This window comes from Danio rerio, chromosome 5 (genome assembly GCF_049306965.1).
Source record: "Danio rerio strain Tuebingen ecotype United States chromosome 5, GRCz12tu, whole genome shotgun sequence".
Taxonomy (NCBI): domain Eukaryota; kingdom Metazoa; phylum Chordata; class Actinopteri; order Cypriniformes; family Danionidae; genus Danio; species Danio rerio.
Genome location: NC_133180.1, coordinates 72,012,211 through 72,036,767, shown reverse-complemented (window position 1 = coordinate 72,036,767; position 24,557 = coordinate 72,012,211). Strand labels below are relative to the sequence as shown.

The 24,557-nt window shown below is 36.9% G+C and overlaps 1 protein-coding gene across 3 annotated transcripts in view; it reads right to left on the bottom strand.

Annotated features, from left to right (window-relative positions):
- Positions 1 to 1,588: 1,588 nt before the first annotated feature.
- Positions 1,589 to 24,557, bottom strand: part of jak2b (Janus kinase 2b) — a 78,031-nt gene continuing 55,062 nt past the window's right edge. Inside the window, exons 16-24 of one of the 3 annotated variants that reach the window (XR_012405736.1) lie at positions 20,857 to 21,008; positions 19,511 to 19,661; positions 19,288 to 19,424; positions 16,600 to 16,789; positions 12,851 to 12,975; positions 9,898 to 10,070; positions 7,131 to 8,110; positions 5,798 to 6,518; positions 1,589 to 2,177 (exon numbers count right to left, since the gene is read on the bottom strand). Coding sequence is in view for 2 of the 3 variants with exons in the window: in XM_073949776.1 (XP_073805877.1) it covers positions 2,043 to 2,177; positions 5,798 to 5,911; positions 7,993 to 8,110; positions 9,898 to 10,070; positions 12,851 to 12,975; positions 16,600 to 16,789; positions 19,288 to 19,424; positions 19,511 to 19,661; positions 20,857 to 21,008 (1,295 nt within the window). In the remaining variant the exon portion in view is untranslated. 3 annotated transcript variants of the gene reach the window in all.

The following is a 24,557-nucleotide window of genomic DNA, read 5'->3' as shown; positions in this document are numbered from 1 at the left end:
TTCACGTTTTTGTATGTTATGAACCTTTGTGCTTAACAGGCAACGTTATTGATGATGATAGTCTCTTATGATTCGCCATAAGGGAAAGTAGCACCAACTCGCACTAAACACTCGGCTTATGCTAGTTTTGTTGAATAAAATCAGCAAACAATGCAAAAGAAATATGACAACGAGATGCTGCGCTGCCAGAAACTTGTATTGTTGTCAGCTAGTGAAGGAGTCGTTCATAACGGAGATTCATTCACAAACGAATCGCTCCCTCCGTCAGTATGAGAAGTGAAAGCAGGAGAGGAGCTGTGTTTCAGGACATGATTAGATCAAATTTAACAGGGAGGGTGGATAGTACATTTCTGTACACACAAACACAAGCTTTTTGTCTTGAATGCCCGTGCGATCACGTACAGTATCCATCCATGCAGAAAAGTGATGTAAAATTATAAATTTCGTAATTAAAAAATGGCATACTAACATCCAGGAAAACTCCCGATCATAGATATATGTGTATATTTCTGGCTTTGGATGGCCACAGTCCTCCACTCTACATTGGTCCCGCATTCATTTCAAAGGAGCGCTACCCTATAGCAAAATGGCGGCTCAATTGATGCATTCCATCCAATAGACAACAACAGGGTAGGCGACATCTAATGTATAATCTATGGTAGAATAGTATTAAAGTGTCAATGATTCCCATTCACTTAGAAAGCGTGACGTCAAGCGTTGCCAAACTGCATTGTGGATCCGTTGGTGCCGCTTTAGAGGCATTGCTCGCTGCAGAACTTGGGATGGAAGCGTCAGCCAATCAGATCGCTGTATGCAAATACACCAGCTAGACAGTGGCCTATTGCTGACTGAATTTCATTGGCTGACACTGCTATGACGATCGCGTCAGCCCCAACTTCAGACACGCCTTCAGTCAAGCTTTGACGCTGAAGCCCCGTGTGAATGGGGTGTTACAGACACATTCTGAAAACACCAAAGTATTATGCTGCGTTCACACCAGACGCGGCACGCGCGTGATTTACATGTCAAGTCAATGCAAACGCGCGAATAGACATCCTGCGGTGCGATACGTGCGAATGGCACGGCTGGAATGATGCGAATGGCGCGGTGCGAATAGCGCGATACGTGCGAGGCGAATTGAGCGTTTTGCGCGTTTGACGTGCTTAACGAGCGTTTCGCGCGAATCTCTCGAATTCGAAAATCTGAACTTCAGTGGACATTCGCGCCGCGTTAACCAATCTAAATGTTAGCCATTTAGCAACGAAGCTACAGTCACCGGGAACAGAAGCCCTGCCCATCACGCGAATCCGCGTATGTTCTGAATTAAATTTGACACGCGAATGAAGTGAATTTGACGCGCGAATGAAGCGGGGTTTGATGCGCGAATGAATCGAGTAAACTCAAATGTTCACGCGGCTATTTACACGCGAATAGCACAATTTATCCGCACATTCCGCGTCTGGTGTGAACACAGCATTACACCTTGTAAAAGTGGTAAAATTGGTGCTCTTTAAAAGTGAACATTCATCTTAAGGGAGAACATTACACGCAACAAAGAGATAAATGCAGAAAATTACCATCAAAATAGTTTCTTTTTGTTTTTTTATGATGACTGAAACGCATCAGCATATTTTATTCAAAGAAAACCGACTTACAACAGCAAGATCTTTATCAATCAGACACCACTTGCGTCGCGACAAACAACTTACAAACAATTACATATATTCTTTTCAATCTTAATTTACACGACACTGCCGCCAAACAGCGGCTCATTTCGGCTTTTTATAAAATTATAAAATCATCTTTTATATATATGTACATACAAAACACGTGGATGTAAAAATGCACAGCTCTTGCAATTGCATTCCTCAAGAAAAGACAGTTTCATTCATACCATCGCTGATAGAGGGCTGCGCGCCAGCACTGCTAGCATAACAGAAACCCGTTCTTGATAAAAAATGACCTTCATTGTCCTGACAGAAGAAGCAGCGATTGCATCCTGGGGGTCAGAGAGACATGTGAAGACAGCGGACAGACTTTCTTCAAAACTCAGGCACTTGGGTATATCGGTCTGCATCGCTGCTGTCCCGGATCAGGTCTACGCGGAGAGCAAGCTCTTTGAAATTTGGCCGAAGACTAGGATCGTTGTCCCAGCATTCCTGCATGATCTCGAACATCTAGAGGAAGTCAAAAATAGAGTTTTTAAACAATTAAATACCAAAAATTGACCTGCTATTAAAGGTCCGATGAAATTAAACTAAAATGTTTAAAATGTTACTATCAGTATTGTTCATTTTTAGGATATCTATAAGATAGTGTGCACTAAAACATTGACAAATTTTGCGTTTAGGAGCTATAAAACTAATATGAAGATGTAAAGCTGATCATTTAAAGCTGTAAATGCGGAAGAAAGTAGTTCCTGATACAAAGGATTTTTGCTTGCTGCAGAAGTTGAGAATTTCTCATCTTTTCGAATGCCAACGGTAGCTTCAGCCAATCAGAATGCTTTATGCAAATACACCAGATCAGACAGTAGTTGCAGACTAATTTCATTGGCTGAGACTGCTATGACGATTGTATCAGCCCCAACTTCAGACACGCAATGCACTCTGTCAAGCGTTGATGCTGAAGACACATGTGAATCGGGCGTAAGGCACTCAAACTGTGGCCTCGTGCCAACGTACGGCTCCCACCAGTCCCGATATACAGCCATATCGCACTGCTACAAGTGTGATATTTCTCATCTATATATCTATGCTTGTAATTGAATATATTTCATTCAGATGCACTGCATAGAAAAAAACTTTATCACCTCAGTTGATTTAACTTTAAATTAATAAAATCTTTCCATATATATATATATAAACATTTTATTGCATTTTTTAATTAGCATATTTTTTAATTATATATTTTTATTAGGGTTGGGCATCTAAGCTATAATGCCGATCCGATACGCATCTCGATACAAAGAATACGATCCGATATATTAGCGATACATTTGTGACATATTGCGATGCAACACGATACGATTCACACCCATATCACGATACGATGCGATATTTCAGCACTAACTAATTAGATCAAGTTTATGAGATGATGTGAAAGAGGATGCTGTGCCATTGAATGAGTTTGATTATTTATTAACCAAGCAAAACCAAGACTTTTTTTACAAACTGGCTTTTCTCTCAGAGCCAGAGTGTCAGTTTACAGTAGAGGGCCATTTTAGAACATATAGCACATATTATTTAAGTATTTTCAAGATAAACAGAATGTATAAGTGCAATATATATTAAAAAAATATGTATAATATTTGCACTCTTTCAACATAAAGGTTTAGCATTGCACAACAAGAATTGTGATTTAACTTTTCAACTATGAAAACAAGTTTTACAAAGATATATTTTGCCACTGAATATTCAAAACTTAAGGTGGTGAACTAGCAGTGTTATGCTGCTTTGAAACATCACTGTCACTGTAAACAACAGGCTAATAAAAATATAACAAACCAGCAATCTTCTTGCTGTGAGGTGGTCAAACTACCCACTGTGCCACCGTGACACCCATTATTTTTATCATTATTATTATTAATATTATTATTATTATTATTATTATTAAATAAAAATTAACAGGAGGAGGTGTTTAAAACCTTCGTTCTCCGTGACACTAGGCTGAATATCTTTGCAGATGAACAATGCAATAGCATTCGTTATTGGCGTAGAGCGAGCAGAACTGTTGCGCATGGAAAAAAAACTTGCAATGCTTTTCTCACCACTTTTGGAGCTGGTAGCTACAGTTGAAGCAGTGCGAAAACCGGGGATGCAGAAACACTGGAAGATGCTTTCACAACAACACCGTGGCGCCGCTTCAAGTGAGATATCAGATTAGTCGTACTGCCCGCGTATTTTACAGATGCGCGGCACATTTTGCAAATTGCATCTGTCCTGTCATGTCGTCCATCCTTAAATCCATAATGTTGCTTGCCATACTTTAGATTTAAAACTCAGTGGGGAATAAATGTTTGTTTTGCTTCTCGTGCTTTCTGAGGGCGCTCCACTAGCTTCATCCGCACACCTGATACACTGAGTTGTAGTGTGTGCACATCCGCAAATCCGTTGCTAAGGCTTACTTTATGTAGGTCGATTAAATTATGCACCAAAAACAGGTTGACAACACTTGTTAATACATAAAAAATACATTCTATATTAAAAATATAAGCTGTATCTCGGAAAAATCGATGCATCTCGCAAAAACCGATGCATCTCGATTTGCTTCCAAAATTTCATTCATCCTCTGCTGCTCAACCGATGCACTCGCATCGTGCACGCGCATGACCGCGTATCGATACATATCGGTTAATCTTCCCATCCCTAATTTTTATATATCATTCATTTATTTTCTTGTCGGCTTAGTCCCTTTATTAATCTGGGGTCGCCACAGCGGAATGAACCGCCAACTTATCCAGCAAGTTTTTACGCAGCGGATGCCCTTCCAGCCGCAACCCATCTCTGGGAAACACACACACACACACACATTCACACACACATTCACACACACACACTCATACACTATGGACAATTTAGCCTACCATAATCACCTGTACCGCATGTCTTTGAACTGTGGGGGAAAACGGAGCACCCGGAGGAAACCCATGCGAAGGCAGGGAGAACATGCAAACTCCACACAGAAACAACCGAGCAGAGCAGAGGTTCGAACCAGTGACCCAGCGACCTTCTTGCTGTGAGGCGACAGCACTACCTACTGCGCCACTGCCTCGCCCCTATTTTTATATATGATATAATAATATTAATTCCTTACATTATATATTTTCTGGGCTCTCAAAGCACTTTACACATTGGGGGGGATCTCCTCATCCACTACCAGTGTGCAGCATCCACCTGGATAACGCAATGGCAGCCATTTTGCACCAGACCGCACACCACACACTAGCTGATTGGTGGAGACAGAGTCATGAAGCCAATTATGATATGGGAAGGGTTAGGAGGCCATGATGGACAGAGGCCAGGGGGCAAATTTGGCCAGGATGCTGGGTTTAAACCCCTACTCTTTTTTTCAAAGGACATCCTGGGATTTTTAACGACCTCGGTTTAACGTCTCATCTGAAAGACAGTGCTCACTGAGCAGTATAGGGTCCTCTTCACTATACTGGGGCATTAGGAGCCACACAGAAAACAGGTTGGGCGCCCTCTGCTGGCCTCACTAACACCACTTCTGGCAGCAACCTAGCTTTTCCCATGTGGTCTCCCATCCAGGTACTGACCAGGCGCAGCCCAGCTGAGCTTCAGTGAGCGACCATGTGAGAGTTGCAGGGAGTTAGCTACCGGCTATACTTTTCTGTTTTCTATAATCTGACTAAGCCTAATAAAAAGAAGAAAGCTATCAATTACAAAACTTTTTTTCTGCCTTTTTTTCTAAAAACTTACTGAAAGTCAAAAAAAAAAAATTCCCAAAACAACTTCTGATTGATTTACTATGTCCTTGCTGAACAGTTATCACTGCATAACATATATTTTGGTGCTCATATACAGAAAAATAAACAAACAAATCAATGTATTACGTAAAATAATGTAGTCAGCAGTATACTTATAAATTACATCAATTAATTAGTAATTATATAAATTATTTACTAGTTACTAATTACTACTTCTGGATTACTTTTGACAAAACTTGCTGAATTTTGTTTGAATAGGTAAACAAATGTTCAACGCTGAAGAAAGCTGATCTTGACTACTTCTGTGCGGTGGTGATAAGCTGAAGTGGTGTTGCTGAGATCTGTTACCTCTGTAGGACAGCCCATGGGTTGTGGTAAACGGTTTCCTCTTTTCAACAGCTCGATGAGATGATAGACTATCGTTTGTCCCTGCTTGTCGCCTCCGACCATACTCAAAAACACCTGAATACACAAACACAGCAGTTCTCATTCAACAGTTGCCGTGATTGTGCTAGTCCAATCATTCTGAGCTACTTAAAGAATAAACATGTAGCAAGAAAAAGGCCTATTTCAGAAAGGAGGTTAAATGAAAACTCAACTGAGTATGTTGGCTGAGTAGACAACATTAATTTCATCTTCCTAAATAAGATTTAACATTGACATTTACCTGTGTATAACAACATTAGATCTACGTGATAAATGTAGCTGATGCTGAAACTTTGATATTTAATTTATGTCATGCGATTGTAAATGTTGTAAGTCAATACATGTAGCCGTAGACGTTTTTATATCCCATTTTTAGCCGCTATGCTTGCAGGATTGCATCCACACTGAAAAATAAACAAGTTGGTTAAATAAACGTACTTTTAAGCCTGTTTTTACATCTTAAATTATAACAGACGTGACGTTTTTGGATTTATTGTCATAGTGCATGAGATAATAGTGTCAACCTAGTCAAATTTAAAGGTATAGTTCACCTAAACATTTTAAATTTACAGTTAATTTTGCCCTCAGACCATTGAAGACATAGGTGGCTTTATTCAGTAGCACATTAAAAAAAGATTTTGAGCTGAATTCATGCTCCCTGATGGTTCACATAATGGCAGTGAATGGTTACCCGTTTTTCAGATAAAAAAGAAACCTACAAATGATACAAATAAATCCTTGAAGTGAATCTTATGAAGTGAAATGACTTTCATGTGCAAGAAATTGAAAGATATTTACAATAACATTAGCTTTAATCCAAAGCCTGCTTAAACTGTAGGTGTGGTAATGCTGTGGATTAAAGCTAATAACATTGTAAATAATGTTAAAACTCTTAAACAGTCTGAGCTCTCATTGAGTTAAATGATCAGTCTATCATCAGGATCCACAGGGATTGATTTGGACTCATTTGTAGGTGTTTATTTTCAATCTGAAAAACGGGTAACCATTCACTGCCATTATATGAACCACATATTCAGCTCAAAATCTTCTTAAATTATCTATTTTTCTCATTTGTTCTACTCATTTATCTTTATAAGACCTTAGTCTATCATCTGGATCCTCAGGAAGTGACTTGGACTCATCTGTATGTGTTTATTTTCAATCTGAAAAACGGGTAACCATTCACTGCCATTATAAGAACAACGTATTCAGCTCAAAATCTTCTTAAATTATCTATTTTTCTCATTTGTTCTACTCATTTATCTTCAAAAAACCTTAGTCTATCATCAGGATCCACAGAAACTGATTTGGACTCATCTGTATGTGTCTATTTTCATTCTGAAAAACGGGTAACCATTCACTGCCCCATATATGAACCACCAAGAACCACAGGTTCAGCTTAAAAATCTTCTTAAATGTTCTACTTTTGCATTTGTTCTACTTATTTAACTTCATAAGACCTTAGTCTATCATCAAGATTCATGGTGGATTGACTTGAACTTGTCTGTAAGCGTTTATTTTTAATCTGAAAATTGGGTAACCAGTAACTGCCATTATATATACACCATAGATCCAGCTCAAATCTTCTTAAATGTTTTACTTTATTCATTTGTTCTGTTCATTTTCTACTCATTTGACTTCATAAGAACTCAGTCTATCATCAGGATCCACTGCGATTGATTTGGACTCGTCCATGTGTTTATATTCTCACTAAAAAATGGGTAACCATTCATTATTATTATATGAACCACCAAGAACCACAGATTCAGGTTAAAAATCTTCTTAAATATTCTACTTTATGCATTTGTTCTACTTATTTAACTTCATAAGACCTCAATCTATCATCAGGATCCACAGGAATTGATTTGGACTCATCTGTATGGGTTTATCTTTAATCTGAAAAATGGGTAACCATTCACTGCCATTATATGAACCACCAAGGACCATGGATTCAGCTCAAAAATTCTTCTAAATATGTCCTACTGAACACTTTGCATGAGCTGTGAGTGATTAAATTAACTATCATTTTTCATCTTTGGGAAAACTAACCTATCTCGGGGTAATACTCTCAGCATTTCAAACTGGAGTCTATGAAAAACACACAAAGTATTTCTTACCGTCGGTGGGCTACAGAGCTTGTCGCTGTATGTAAAGAGTTCATACAGAACCACTCCGAAACTCCAGACGTCGGACGCTACCGAGAACTTGCTCTCAGTCAGAGACTCAGGAGCATACCTGCCACAACACAATGGTTCATTCATTTACATCCACAGCTATTCATTTAGCAGACGCTTTCATCCGACATGAATTACAAAAGAGGAGAAAGGGAGCATGTCAAATGACCGGGAAAGCAACAGTATGTTAGAGGGTCAGCATTTTAAATTGGTTTTAAACAAACAAGAACGGATGAAGAACAAACAACTGATAGATTTAAACCCAAGACATTTCTTAAAGTGACAGTTCATCCAAAAATGTACATATTGTTTACTGACTTTAGTGGTTAAGAGAAAGGGTTAGGATGAGTTCGATCAGCGGATCGCTCATATATCAGCTTATAGGCAAACCTGCTGATCGACGAGACATTGAAATGCTTCAGTGTCCCTGTATCTGTGGTTAAACTCAGTTAAAAGTGTTGAATTCGGTGAACAGATGACCTTCACAGTCATTTTCTGAACAGCAATCAAATGTTAGTGGGAAATGAACATTTTAAAAATTATTAGCGATTGGTAGTGAATTCCAGTATTATGAAAACCTATTTGAAACCACTAAACGCTGACTTCTACAGTAGGAAAACTGGTTTGTGACAAGTGAAAGTTGAGTAAATGATGACAGAGTTTTTATTTCTGACGGAACTATCACTTTAAAAATGGTCAAAGATTCAGATGCCCTGCGTTATTGCACCAGGAAAGAATATGGAGACATTTAATCCCACTGATCTCAGTTGTAAAAGTGTGTTTTGTCTTATTTCTGGAAGCTCAAAGTGTTGTTGCTGACTTTGTGCAAGAAAAATGTCACATGAGAAGATCTGTTTACTTCCTGCTTGCACATCTAGAAGATGTAAGAGGTGGACATTTGTTAACACAATTGTGACTGGAAGTAATAAAAATGGTTAACAATTTCGAAACAACTAAATTGCAATGCAATTCTGACTACGAGGTCTCACCGGTGACTATTGTGTCAAGTTATGAAGTCAAAATTAACCAACAATATCAAAAGAAGGTGTACAGTTTGTGTGTTGGGAAGGTCTACAGAGAAAAACAAATTCTCAAATTACTTGAAAAAATTTATAAAATAAAAAAAATTAGAAAGAAATGTGTGTTACAGTGAAGCAAACAGATTGAAGATTCTATAAAAGACTATAGGTTGGGGTATATTTTTTTAAAATAAATTCCAAAAGGACAAGTGGGTTGTAGGGGGCCCCTAGTGGTGGCAGGGCGCTAAGCAACAGCTTAGCGTGTATATAGGGAGGGCTGGCTATGGATTTAAGTCAGGTGATTGGCTGGGCCACTTTACAGCTTCATTTTCTTTCTCTGAAAGCATTTGAGAGCTTCCTTGGTTTTGGATTACTGTCATGCTGAAATCTCCATCCTGGTTTCATCTTCATCCTCCAGCTAATGTAGATGTTGGACTGAAGCAGCTGATATTCATTTACAATGATGAAGGGCAGAGGGTTGCTGAAGAACTACTGAGAGATTTCAGCTGCTGTCTGGACTTTCACTGCCTTTCTACACCTTCCTTTCTTCATGTGTTCAACACCTTTTTTCCTGCGTTGTTTTATTTTTTTTACACAACATAATTTGTAAACTAATTAGTTTTGTCTGTTCTCAACATCTGGGGAAAATTTCAAGTCAACAGCATCTTTAGAAATATGTTTTCCCCCACTGTATATAAAGCAAACCTGCAGGATTGGGGAGTTTTAACACCGCACTCTGGAAATGTACTCATTCGGTCACATTCTAAACCTAAATGACTGACATTCCTATGCAAATCTTGCTGCTGAATGATAAACAAGCAAAACGCACCAGAAGATGGGACTCTCTCCAGGCTCCTTAACCTTGTAGTACTCTTTGTCCTGAGGTAAAACCTTGGTCAAGCCAAAGTCTCCAATCTTCACCCTGCACTCGCTCTCCACCAGGATGTTTCGTGTGGCCAGGTCTCGGTGAATGTACCGTTTCGTCGCAAGGTATTCCATGCCCTGTAGACACAAGAGCATTTCAGAAGAGTCAAACCTGTACTCGGAAAAAGACAATTTAAAAAATATGGAAAGACTCGGAAACGGTTGTGCAGTTTACAAGAGTATGCATTGTTTAGTTCCTCTCCCTCTGGCTGACTTCCTACAGATTTAAATTGCATAGAGAAACTAGGGGTGCAGCTAGTTCTTGTTTTTCTGTTAGAGCATCACATCAGTGAAATTTTATGCCACAATTTGTTAAAGAACATGTGTCTTTAGTTACAGGGCACCTATTTTACTCCCTTTTCAAGATTTAAGTTGTGTCCAGAATGTGTCTGCAAAGTTTCAGCTTAAAACACCCATCAGATTATTTATTATAGCTTTCAGAATATTGGATTTTTTTGTTTTGAACATCATGAAGCTGTTTTTGTTGCCTGTGCCTTTAATGCTTGTTCCCCCTGCCCACCGTTCCCACGTGCCTGTCATAGTGTGCCTCAGTCTTTGCCTCGGCTGGGTGAGATAAACAGCACAGTGACAGACATGAAGGAAGGAGATCTCGCATAACATTTGTGAGAAATACTACAGTAAGAACTTCCCCAATGATTATTTGATGTATTTGTTAAAGAATTAATTTAAGCCTTTCGGCATAATGCTGTTACAAACTTCACACTTGAACACACAGCATGCGCAATTAACTTTGCATTGTTTTTGCACAGCAAATGTGACAGGATACATGTTAATATTCACAGCTGTGGATATCCGTTATGTTATTGTACTAAATAAAACTGATTTAACGTCCACAAAGTGGGATTGAAGCATCTTCATTTATAATTGTACTGACATGCGGCTGTGGTTATAAAGATGGTAAAATCGCTGTTATTTATTACAAACATGCACTGTTTTAAAAAAGTTTTAAACTTGTTAAACTCATTCTTGATCACATTTCATGATGATTGATAATCACAGAGCGCTGAACAAATCTTTTAATCCTGGTTGCTTTGTACACGTCCTGTCTTGTGGATAAGATTATATGCATTACTACGGAGACATATACGCGGATGTCAATCAATTCGATGTGCGGGAAAACCGTACTCCTACTTCACATTGCAGTGGGCCTCAAATTAGTAGGGATTTGGATCCTATTTAAACATCATGAAACAGAAAAAGTGACTTATATCACTCCAATATGACAGTGGATGCACTATTCCTACCCACAGTTCTGTCCAAAAGATGCTTGCAAAAGATGATTTTCATTATATGTGGCTTCTTAATAATCAACATTGCGAACACTAGGCTTTTTGATATTGTTGTTATTGTTTTTTGTTGGTCATTTGAGTATTGTTTATAGTTTGAATGTGTATTTTTATTGCTATAGCCTTTAACATCTAGCTAGGGGACCACCAATGAAAACTTTTGGGCTAATCTGGGTACGTACATGGGGGAACATTGATTACTTTAAACTGTTTCTTTTTGTGAAATAAACAAACAAAGAAACAAAAAGATTCTGTTAAATAAAGAAATGGGTTGTAAGTGCGCTAAGACAGAAGATTGTTACTGTTTAATTTTGTTTTGTCTTATAATAATTATATATATTATATTAAATATTCAAGTCATCTTGAGCTTGAGGAGAAACACTTTTGTAAATAGGCTTACTTTACAATTCCCACAGAGCTAAACAGATGAGTTGAGGAAACATTTAGCGTAGCTTAGCATAGATCATAGAATCAGATTAGACCATTAGCATTTTTTCCAAAAAAGTAAAAAAAATAACAATAAAAAAAAAAAAATTTTCGTTTTCTTTTCGATAATTTTCTTATTTAAAACATGACTATTTTTTTATTCATATTCAGGGTTCATACACATTTTTACTACAAAAATTCCATCGCTTTTCCATGATTTTTCCAAGACTTTCAAGTAAATTTTCATGACCTAACGTTTAATGCAATGTCTACATATGCGTGGTAAAAGAAAAACAAAGCATGGTTAAATTTACTACAGCATATTGTAAAACACGCAACAATCTATTTAGTTTTAATTTATATTTATTTTCATGTAAAATTGAGTCAGATAATGCTTACACTAATAATGTGTGAGCATGTAAATGGCCAAAGACAAAAAAGTAAAAAACCTAAATTCAAGTACACAGATATCTGTTTTACATGACTTTTCCAAAACTTTGTGAGTTTTTCCGTTTTTCCTAAGCTTTTCCAAACCTGGAAAATGCCATGTCAAAATTCCATGACTTTTCCAGGTTTTCCATGACCGTATGAACCCTGTATATTGTGTATTAAGACTGACGGAATAATGAAAGGTTGCTATTTTCTATGTCAATATGGCTAGAAACTATGCTCTCATTATGGGATAATAATTAAGGGGCAATACCATGGCTACCTAGATCCTAAACTCAAAACATAGCAACCTACCATCAGCTTTAAATAGGAAAATTATGGAAACTCTTTATTTGAATTTAAGCAAGATGCTAATGGTCTAATCCGATTCAATGATTTATGCTAAGCTAAGCTAAAAGTGTTCCCGCCAGACCTCGAGAAAGGCTGAATGGACTGATATATGGTTAAACTCTACCATTTAACTCTAGGGGAGTTTTTTTAAATGAGACTACTTCTAAAATTTTATTTAATTACAATTTAATTGTATTAATATTTAATTTTTCATGTGGGGGTCAGGATTCAAATTATATAAATGATGGATATTATCTCAATACTCCTGAATTTCTGACATGTTTTAGCACTAAAATATATATTTTTAAAAGTGGATTGTTCCTTTAGGGGAAAGGTCTTCAATACCTTGCATATCTGAGATGCATAATGGACAAGTTTCTGGTGGTCAATACGATCTCTGTTTTTGTTGAGATAGTCCCGTAGACTTCCGTAAGGCAGGTACTCCATAACCAGCCGTAGGTTTCTCCTCCCTGAGAAAACAAGAAATGATGCAAAGCTTACAATAAAGACATCAGGCAAACACTGCAATTCATCTGAGCTATAACTCAGTGAGGAGCAAAAGAGTCCTTACTGACTATATACTAGAAGGTCAGAGGTAAACCATTGGTTATTGTACAGTTGAATTCAGAACTATTAGTTCTCCTGAATACAATGGTCTATGGGGCAGTTGCTAGGGTGCCATAAGTGGTTGCTAGGGTGTGGCTAGTAAGATGATAGGTGATTGTCAGTTTGAAGGTCTGAATTAAATGAGCCCAACTTTGAGTCTGTATGACAGTCTGACGCAAAGTTATGAGGTCACAAACTTTGGTCCAATGTTAAGTCAATGGGGCTTTTTCGGATTTTCCGGGTCAATTTTCGGTAAACTGTAAGTCTGATCAGTTGGAAAAGATATAGTAACTTAATTCAGTGTAGTTTGGAGGTTTGAGGTTAGTTTGGTGGTCGTAGTATAAACTGTCTAGGAGGAGATGCGTTCTTAAAATAGTCTAAGAAGAAGAAGAACAAGAAGATGGAAGAAGAATAATAAGTTTATGTAGTATTACAGTATGTTGGCTTTCTCAAGCCACCATAATAACTGACTCTTTTATCTTTGCCATGATGACAGTACGTAATATTTGACTAGGAATTTTTGAAGATACTAGTATTCAGCTTAAAGTGACATTTAAAGGCTTAAATAGGTTAATTAGGCAAGTTATGGTAATTAGTAGATCAGTGTATAACGATGATTTGTTCTGTAGACAATCTAAAAAAAATATTGCTTAAGGGGGCTAATAATTTTGACCTTAAATGGTGTTTAAAAAATTAAAAACTGCTTTTATTCTAGCCGAAATAAAACCAATAAGACTTTCTTCAGAAGAAAAAATATTATGGGAAATACTGTGAATAAAATCATTGCTCTGTTAAACATCAATAACTTATAAACATCAAATATTTAAAAAAAGAACAAAAAGTTTTCATGGACGGCTGATTATTTTGAGCACTTTCATACTAAAACTTGGCAAGGACTCGAGTTTGTTTGAGACAATGTTTTATGAGGTTTATTTGGTGCAATTTGTAAAACACCATTCATCCGTCATGTGCTCTAACAATTACCAAGGTAATCACCAGGCTTTAACACTGGGCTGTTTTTCACTCTCCAAAACTGAACTGAGAATCATCATAAAACCTGTCTGACATTGAAATATTTCAAGCGCGTCTAGACAGATTCAAGACATTTTGAGGTCAAATTTCACAATGTATTCAGTGACAGAAATGTTCTTTCATTTATGATGTACTCTCAAAAGAAATGGATTGCAGAAAAATAGGATAAAAAGTAGAATAGGGACTTGACTAAATGCGATAAGTTGCTGATTGAATGGAGGAAGATCCGAATATGATTAGAAAAAAGCGGTCCAAGAAGAACCTGATCACCAGGGTCTCCAAACACCTAAATTCATCTGTTTTTGCATTTTATTACTTACTTTTCAAAGTAAAACAAAGTACACAAAGCAGGTTTAACAATAAACAATAGATATATGTATGTAATTATGTGAGGTGTTAGTGTGTGAGTGTTATGGGCATTGAATGTACATCTCTAAATCGTCTACGAGTTTTGAATTTGGAAAGGAGAAGTAAAGACAGGAGGAAATTAAATTATAAGAAAAAACATTAAAGGGCATCTAGGTTACCCCTTTTTTAGATTTAATATAAATGTTTTGCGTTTCTTGAATGTGTATTTAAAGTTTCAGCTCAAAACACCCTTCAGATTTTTCATTATACCTTTTACAAGATCATATTTTATACATTTTTCCACCAGGGGGCTGTTTGGTCGTACTGCGCCTTTAAGGCGAGTCCTCCCCGCCTACCGTTTCTACGAGCCTTTCTGCGTTCCTTAATCACTTCCCTTGGTTGCATCAGACAACGGAAAGACTTAAAGGAACAAGATCTCACGTAGCATTTATGAGATATACAACAGTAAGAACTTTACCAATGAGTATTTGTTGTGCAGTTGCATTGATGAGTCACACAAAATATCGTTACAAAGTTCACGCGTACACACAAACACATACACACACACACACTTTAATAATGACAGAAAGAAATGTTGTGTGTGGGTTAAGTTCATGGCAGTTAAAATATATATATATATATATATATATATATATATATATATATATATATAAAAAAAAAAAAATATATATATATATATATATATATATATATATATATATATATATATATATATATATATATAGTTATAAGATATTGAAAAAACGCATTATAGTTGTTGGTGAAGATGGTCAGAAGAATGTAATTTTAAATTTTAGGAGATTGGAGAAAGGAGATTGGTGCAGGGGTTATAATGCAGGGGTGCAGGGGTTATAATATGAATGCAATATTTCGTTTCCCCATCTACTAAAATGCTCTCCTTGGCGATAGTGAGGGAAATTAAGAGTTTTATACTTGCTAGGAAGATTGTCAGTTTCTGAGGTGTTCCCAAGTAAGCAAAGCGATGGAGATAGTGGGGATTCTACAGTCCAATATACTGTAGAAGATATGGATATCCCAAAAAAGTGAATGGGCTGACAAATTACCTGAAATTAATCTGAATAAGGCGAAGATTTTTTCAATTCAATCAAAATATATGCTTGTAATCCTCAGGACTGCATACCAATCATCATAAATACTGCAGAAGACCTTTTGGAACCCGCATGGACCCAAGATTTTCACAGATATCAGTCAAGTTCGGTGAAGGAAAAATCATGGTTTGGGGTTACATTCAGTATGGGGGCGTGCGAGAGATCTGCAGAGTGGATGACAGGATCAACAGTCTGAGGTATCAAGACATTTGTGCTGCCCATTACATTACAAACCACAGGAGAGGGCAAATTCTTCAGCAGGATAGTGCTCCTTCTCATATTTCAGCCTCCACATCAAAGTTCCTGAAAGCAAAGAAGGTCAAAGTGCTCCTGGACTGGCCAGCTCAGTCACCAGACATGAACATTATTGAGCATGTCTGGGATAAGATGAAAGAGGAGGCATTGAAGATGAAAATAAAGAATCTTGATGAACTCTGGGAGTCCTGCAGGAACGCTTTCTTTGCCATTCCAGATGACTTTATTAATGAGTGATTTGAGTCATTGCAGAGATGTATGGATGCAGTCCTCCAAGCTCATGGGAGTCAAACCTAATATTATTATTCTGTTTCCACTGCAGCATGACTTTATATTCTATAATGTACATTATGTCTGTTAAGTGACAAGACTTTTGTATAAGCAAAGTGTTCAGACTTTACTGTCTTGATTAAATAACTAAAAATCAAGGCATGATCATATTTTGTTTTGGTCAAATAAGCGTAATCTAGAGGCCTTTGCCTCTTATAGAAGCCACTTCTGATACCAAAGAAGTCAAGTTATTATTTCTTGTTCCTAAAAGTTATACAGGCGACAAGACTTTTGTCAGGTAGTGTACAACAGGAAATTGAACTTAGATTCAGTCCAACTAAAAGAACAGCCCTTAACATGACACACAAAACTGTTAAAAAATGTACACTCAAGTTCTGTGGAAATGTGTGGGTGTGATGACGGCACAGTGAAAAGACGTAAAAAGACAAATACCTGCACCGTAGCACACGCCTTTATATTTCACAATGTTCTCATGCTGGAGGGATTTAAGGATCTCGATTTCCCGCTCAAAGTCCCGGATGTGCTCAGTGGTGCTGTGCTGAAGCTTTTTCACCGCCACCACCTCGCCGGTGTTGTCCTGCAGAGGGTCGTACCTGCACATTTCCACACTGCCAAAATTACCCTGGAAACAACATAAAATGACGGTCTTTAGTTTATTAGCAAACAAACATCCGTGATCAGTGATGGCACAAAGAGTTTCTTATTATGCATTAGGGATGACATGAAATTAAATTGAAAGGAAGGAACACAAGGAATTTTGTAGCATTCATTCTCTTGTCGGCTTAGTCCCTTTATTAATATGGGGTCGCCACAGCGGAATGAACCGCCAACTTATCCAGCATATTTCTATGCAGTGGATGCCCTCACAGCTGGAACCCATCTCTGGGAAACATCCACACACACACTCATACACTACGGACAATTTAGCCTACCCAATTCACCTGTACCACATGTCTTTGGACTGTGGGGGAAACCTGAGCACCCGGAGAAAACCCACATGAACGCAGGGAGAACATGCAAACTCCACACAGAAACGCCAACTGAGCCGAGGTTCGAACCAGCGACCTTCTTGCTGTGAATTGGGTAGGATAAATTGTCTGTAGTGTATGAGTGTGTGAATGTGTGTGTGTGGATGTTTCCCAGAGATGGGTTGCGGCTGGAAGGGCATCCGCTGTGTAAAAACTTACTGGATAAGTTGGCGGTTCATTCCGCTGTGGCGACCCCGGATAAATAAAGGGACTTAGCCGACAAGAAAATGAATGAATGGATGAATTTGTGTTTGTTTATTTTCTCTCTAGTTCTTACGGTGATTCATAATGAAATAATGCGAACTAATTCCATGGAGTGTGACCAATAAATGAATCGTGAACCATCAGTAAAAGACTTAGTCATCTTTTGACCAGGACGCTACAAATCTGATAATGACAAATGTCTAATTTTACCTGTGAAAACAAATGGTCTAATAATGTTGTCAATAACAGATGACAAGCACATGTCTTAAACATAATAAATCAACTTTAGAATTATGAATAGTTATATTCTGATGTCATCATTTTACTGTGAATTATCAAACAGGACATATTGAAAGTCTGTTCAAGTCCAACCTTATGACTATACAAAATTTAGCATTTTAATTAACAGTAGACCGACACATAGGCTTAATATTATTGTTGTTTTACCATATGTTTGAGGATTAACTATGATAATAGGCTAATCACATTAACCTTTATTTTACTTTTACAGAATTGTGAGAAAATTGTGATCTCGACTTTAAGCAAAACATTTTTGCTAGAATCGTGCAGCACTAGTTAACTGTATTAAAAACATGTTTTGAGAAACATAAGAACAGTATGTTCAGTATAACAGGTCTCGAAATTAACCTTTTTGCTTGGTAGCACCGGTGCTCCTAACTTTAAAAATTTAGGCGCATCAGGCAAAATTTAGTCGCACCCACCAATTATGAGCACCGTTACTACAAGTTTTATACAAACATATTTGTTGTATTTGAAATCAACACTAATCAAACTAACAAGCAAAAAAAATTCATATATAACGTTATATGCAAGCGTGAGGAAAATATGTCTCAACGAAATCCCGTTATCACAAGAAAAAAATAAAAAATAACATAACTCAGTGACCAAAGCATAACGGAGCGCTCACCGGCCCTGCACGCACTGCTTGAATTAACGTGTTAACGGTATAACTCTGCTGTTCTCACAAGTGCTGTCTGATATTGCACTGATTCTTTTGACATATACTGTACCTTATTATATGCATAACGTTACGTCATGTTAATAGCAATACTGTCTTTTCATGAGTAGCGATATTAGTTTACTCAGTGTAAGCCCGTTTGCGATGCCGGTGGTGTACGTGGTGTTAAATTTGATATATAGCTGCCCCTTGCACGGCGGACAGCATCTGGCCATTATATGAAGGATCAAAGAGAAGCTCTCGTGCTAGATGTGGCAAACAGTTACCTGAAAACTCCATCCCACAGACTTTTCACAGCGGACTTGAAGCCAATGGAAGTCTTCTACTCTTGGAAAAGTGTAGATGGTGGTTTAACATTCAGCACATGATTACTAGTAAGACGTGTCATTATTTGTAACTGTAGATGCCATGGTTTCTAAAACAAAATCTGTCAGTGTTGTGTTATCTTCATTCTCATCTTCAGCGCTTTACAATTTTTCGCGGTAGTAGCTCTCTCTGTCATCCCAAGCCAGAAGGCACTGAGTGATTGACAGCTGATATTAACCAATCATTCGCGTTCAGTGCTAGAGCAGTGGTGGGCCAATAAGAAGAGCGCGAAGGCGGGGCAAGCATTACGGACTTGGCTTTGTTTACTGCAGCAAGTTGACATGACAACTGTTTTAAACCATTCCTGAGCACTGCGTTTCGCGGACAAAGAGCTTAGAGATGCATTCTGCGTGAATGTCTCCCGAATCCGCGCATGTGCTGAACATTTTGCAGTAAAACTTGGTCGCACACTACAATTTTAAACACTCTGAGAAATGCTCCCAAATACATTTTAAGGTTGCATAGATAAAATTTCGGGCGCATATGCGATCAAAATGGTCGCAATTTCGAGCCCTGTATAATATAAAGTGTTAGTACATGTACCTTGCCCAGCTGCTGCAGGAAAATCAGATGTCTCTCCTCAAACTGCACGGGTTCATTATTCTTAAATGTTCCAGTGTTGAATATAGACGCTGCTGCTCTGCTGGGCATGATGTCGCTCTCCTTCACGATCTCATAATCTGAGAACGCAATTCATCACAGAAGTCACGACGGGGATAACAAAAAAAAAAAAGCACTAAACCACGGTCATAATGAGTGAACTGACCAGGGCAGAAGAGACTGTTTAGGTCTCGAATGATGGCTTTGAACGATGGCCTGAACGTCGGCTCGTAGTCCATGCAGCTGTTGATCAGGTTAGCCAGCTCTGTCCACTTCGGGGCGGGTAGTTGGTGATGGTTTTCATAAAATAAGTGTTTCTGAAATGGAGAAATACAAGAAATCCTGTTCTTCAAGAGGTCTGGATTATTGCTTTAAAAAGGAATGCTCCACGTTTTTGGAAAATAGACTAATTTCGGAATCCATTTAGCTGATCTCTGGGTTCTGATGGGAGCACTTTGAGCTTAGCTTAGCATAGATCATAGAATCAGATTAGACCATTAGCATCTTGCTAAAAGAATTTAAAAAAAAATGTTTTAATAATTTTCCTATCTAAAGCATAACTGTTCTGTTTTTTGTATTTACTTTGTAAGCTAAGAGTGTCAGAAATTTTACTTTTAGCTTAGCCTAGCATAGACCATTGAATTGGATTAGACCATTAGCATCTCACTCCGAAAATTCTAAAAAGAGTTGATAATTCTCCTATTTAAATTATTATTATAAATTATTATTATTTTGTATTTACATAGAGAAAAATGAAAAGTTGTTTTTTAGCTTAACTTTTTTTATTTATTTTTATCGTAGCTTAGCATAGATCATTGACTCAGATTAGATCGTTAGCATCTCACTCTAAAAATTGAAAAAAAGAGTTTTGATCATTTTTCTATTTAAAGTTTGACTATTCTAAATTCACATTGTGTGCTAAGAATGACGGAAAATTAAAAGTTGATTTTTTAGCTTAGGTTTTCTACTTTTAGCTTAGCATAGATAATTGAATCAGATTAGACCGTTAGCAACTTACTCAAAAGATTCTAAAAAATGTTTTGAACATATTCCTATTTATTGCTTGACTCTTCTGTATTTACATTGTGTGCTAATACAGAAAGAAAAATAAAAGTTGTTTTTTGGAGCAAGATGCTAATATTCTAATCTGTTTCAATGACTTATGCTAAGCTAAGTTAAAAGTATTCCAGCCAGTCCCAGAGAATCTGAATGGATTAAAAAATGGTAAAACTCAATTATTCAACACTAGAGCAGTAAAATTAGTTTATTTCTAAAAGAAAAATGGTGTTCTTTACCCTTTTAACAGCATTTGTTATTACTAACAGTTTTACTGAATGGAGGAATAATAGACATCATGTCTTTTAAGAAGTCTGAACTATTTCTTTAACTAATATATATATATATATATATATATATATATATATATATATATATATATATATATATATATATATATATACAATTTATTAACTATTAATATTCACCATATTAAGGACCCAAGTATTGTTTTACCTTGGAATTGTCCATGTTGGCAAGTGGCTGTTCTCCTCCGCTGCAAATCTCCCATAAAGTTGTCCCAAAGCTCCATTTGTCAGTGGCTAGACTCAGGTTTTTGGGGTCTAATATGCATTCAGGGGGCACCCAGGGGATTCGCTCTACGAGAACTACAAAAATATTTACAATGAACATAAAAAGCACAATTCAAATAACAAAAAAATCAAACATTTTCACATATAACTGAACAATTCTATTTTCTTTTTATATTTTACAAACCTTGAATACTGTAAAATTTAATTTAGCAATATTATGCATGTAACATGCTTGCAATAAATTATGCACAGTTGTCTATTAAACATCAGCAGACAAAACCCTGCATTTATTCACATTCATGCCATAACAAACACACCTATATGACTTCCTTTGTGGTGGAAAATTCTTTCATTTTCTTTTAATCTTTGTACAATTTAAGCCAGGCTGCAGTATTGTTTTGGACTTTGCATGCTGCTAATGTGTGGCCAAACACAGTTATAAATTAATTTGCATTTCATAGAAGACAATAAATAATTTGGAATTAGAAGCTAATGGGGTGAAAAAATGATGACAATTTGTTCATTTTTAGGTAAACTACCCAACAGTATCTGGATGCAACCTTTATGATGCAAGCTGAGATTGCATCACTCAGCGATGCAATGTCAGACACAATGCACTCAATGGAGTGAGTGACATCACTCTGACGGCAAGGGTTAGGGGTGGGGTTAGGTGAGCGCATTAAAAAGCATTGGATGCAGCTCAGATTGCACTGCACCGAGTCTGCAGCCAGACCCCTCTCGAACTACCACTTCATTAATACACTGCAAATATGAGATGAAAATCTGCCCTCTACTGGTCAGTGTGGATATTCAACAAGTATAATAAGTCAATAATAAGTCTGTTTTTTTATAGAACCAGAAAGCATGAATAAATGTGTCAGGCGATTAGAATCAGATGAGGCTGAAAAATTAATAACAGAATTTTAATTTGTGGTGAACGAACCCTATAATTTTAGTACTGATTGTTCAAATGGGCATTTTCAGTGTTTCTGCTATTTTCTTATGGCCCCTTCTCGCATTGTGCAGCTCAACAACCTTGAATCACAGCTGTATTCTCTGCTCTTATTCATTGTGCTGAATGACTGAGTGTGATTGGCCCATCTCTCAGCTCATCTGAATTATCTGCTTCACAACTAAAGTAGAAGTTGCGTGTGACTGTCACTATGTGGGCGAAATGTGAAACAGGAGGTCATGGTTGCACATTTTTCTGTTCTTGGCTATCAACAGCAATGTGCTTCAAAAATATTTTGACAAATATTCTTATGAGAATTCAAAAGCATGCCAATAATTGACACATGGCCACTTGGCTTATATACACATATACATATTTATAAACAAAGTCATAATTATTAGCCTTCCTAAATTATTATTCCCCTGTATATTTGGGTGGACTGTGTTGTTGTTTTTATTATTATTATTATTTTATCTAAAATGTTTTTTTTTAATTATAATTTGTAAAAAAAAAAAATAACAGACTGTATATATATATATATATATATATATATATATATATATATATATATATATATATATATATATATATATATATATATATATATATATATATTAAGCTTATAAGACCGGTTATAAATAAAATATTTAAAATAAAATGTATAAATTCTTTCACAGTTCAATGTTAAAATGTCAAAAATAACTAATAAAAATAATGCATTTGACATAACTGTATATGGTCCATTTCATTTGGATGAACTGTGATGTTTTATTAGGGGGTCAAGCGCGAAGCGCTGAAACCCTATTGTATTTGTAAGGATTTTTATTATTATTATTATTATTATTCTGCCGAAGTCACTATTGCCCAGACCAAACCGTAAGGCCGAGAGAGCTGAAACTTGGCCAGATGGTAGTACCCCGGTACACTACGTTCTGGCCAAAGATCAGCCAAATCAGACCATAGGTGGCGCTATGGCGCCAAAAAAACACTTTTTGGACATTTTTGGCCGCTATTCGTTCACCGTTTGTCGTAGACTCAAAAACTTTACATTTTTTGAATCCTTGGGTTAACCTGAACAAAAGTGTATACCGGAAATTTTTGCTCTACGACGCACCGTTTTCCCGCTACATCGCAATTTATCCGAAACCTACTTTTGCGAACTAGTCCTAGGTTTTACACTCAATCTAAACCAAACCAGCTCTCAAATGTTCTCTGGACACTGAATATCAATAATTATCAAAAAAAAGTTGACATTTTTATTCTCACTCGAAACAGTACACAACAATGTTCAATGCTAATTGAAGCTAAATGCTAATCGGAGCTATAACTTTTGAATGAAATGAGATATCATCACCAAACTTAATACACACATGCATAAGCTCAATTTGAGGTAACACTGCGAAACCCGCAGACTTTGGCCACATGGTGGCGCTATAAAGTTAAAAAAACATAAAAATTACTCTAACCTTACAGCCATTTGTCCGATCAGCTTGAAATTTGGCATACAGTGTCTTTGACCAAGTTGTCATAACATACTATAAGGATATTGGCATATCTCAAAAAACATGGCCGCCATTGGCCAATTAAAATTGAGCAGCCATTTAACAAGGTTAACGATGAGTGATCAAAACGAAACTCGCTGGGCATGTTCGACTCATGGTCCTAGAGGTCTGTAAGAATTTTGAAAGAAATCGGCCACTAGGGGGCGATATTACGTATTTTTAGTGTGTAATGGGTTGTGTATCACAAAACTTTTTGCGCAACCACACAAAATACATATCATATGATAGGCCTGCTCATACCGAACAGTTTGACACTCAAACCACTGCTGTCACTTACACCGTTCGTTAAATATTCATCAATATAGGAAAAACCTACTTTTGCGAACTAGTCCCTGGTTTTTCACTCAATCGCGACGAAACCAGTGTTGTTGGAATCTCTGGACTGTGTAGATCAATAATTATCAAAAAAAAGTTGAACTTTTCACTTTGGTTAGCTGTAACAGGCTAATTTACAAAAGGGGCGTGTCCACACAAACCTACATGCCTGTAAACCAATAAGGAAAGGCCAAAACATCACAGAAATTGGTGAGCACATGTGGCATATTAACGAGATGAAACTTGCAAAATTTTGTGAAGATCAAACCATAGGTGGCGCTATAATAGCAAAAATAGTCTTTAAATAATGCTAAATCGCTTAAAAATAAAGTAAATTTGCTTCATTTACATACTATTTCACAAAAAACAGTCAATCTAAATATCATATGATAGGCCTGCTTATACTGAACAGTTTGAGACTAAAACCACTGCTGTTACTCAAACTGTTTATTAAAAAACCATCAATATAAACAAAACCTACTTTTGCGAACTAGTCCCTGGTTTTTAACTCAATCGCAACGAAACCAGTGTTGTATGAACCTCTGGACTGAGTAGATCAATAATTATCAAAAAAAAGTTGAACTTTCCATTTTAGATAGCTGTAACTGGCTCATTTACAAAAGGGGCGTGTCTACACGAACCTACATGCCTGTAAACCAATAAGGAAAACCCAAAACAGCACAGAAATTGGTGAGCAGATGTGGCATATTAATGTGAATAAACATGCAAAATTTTGTGGAGATTGGGCAATAGGTGGCGCTATAATAGTGGAAATGGTTCTAAAAACATGCTAAA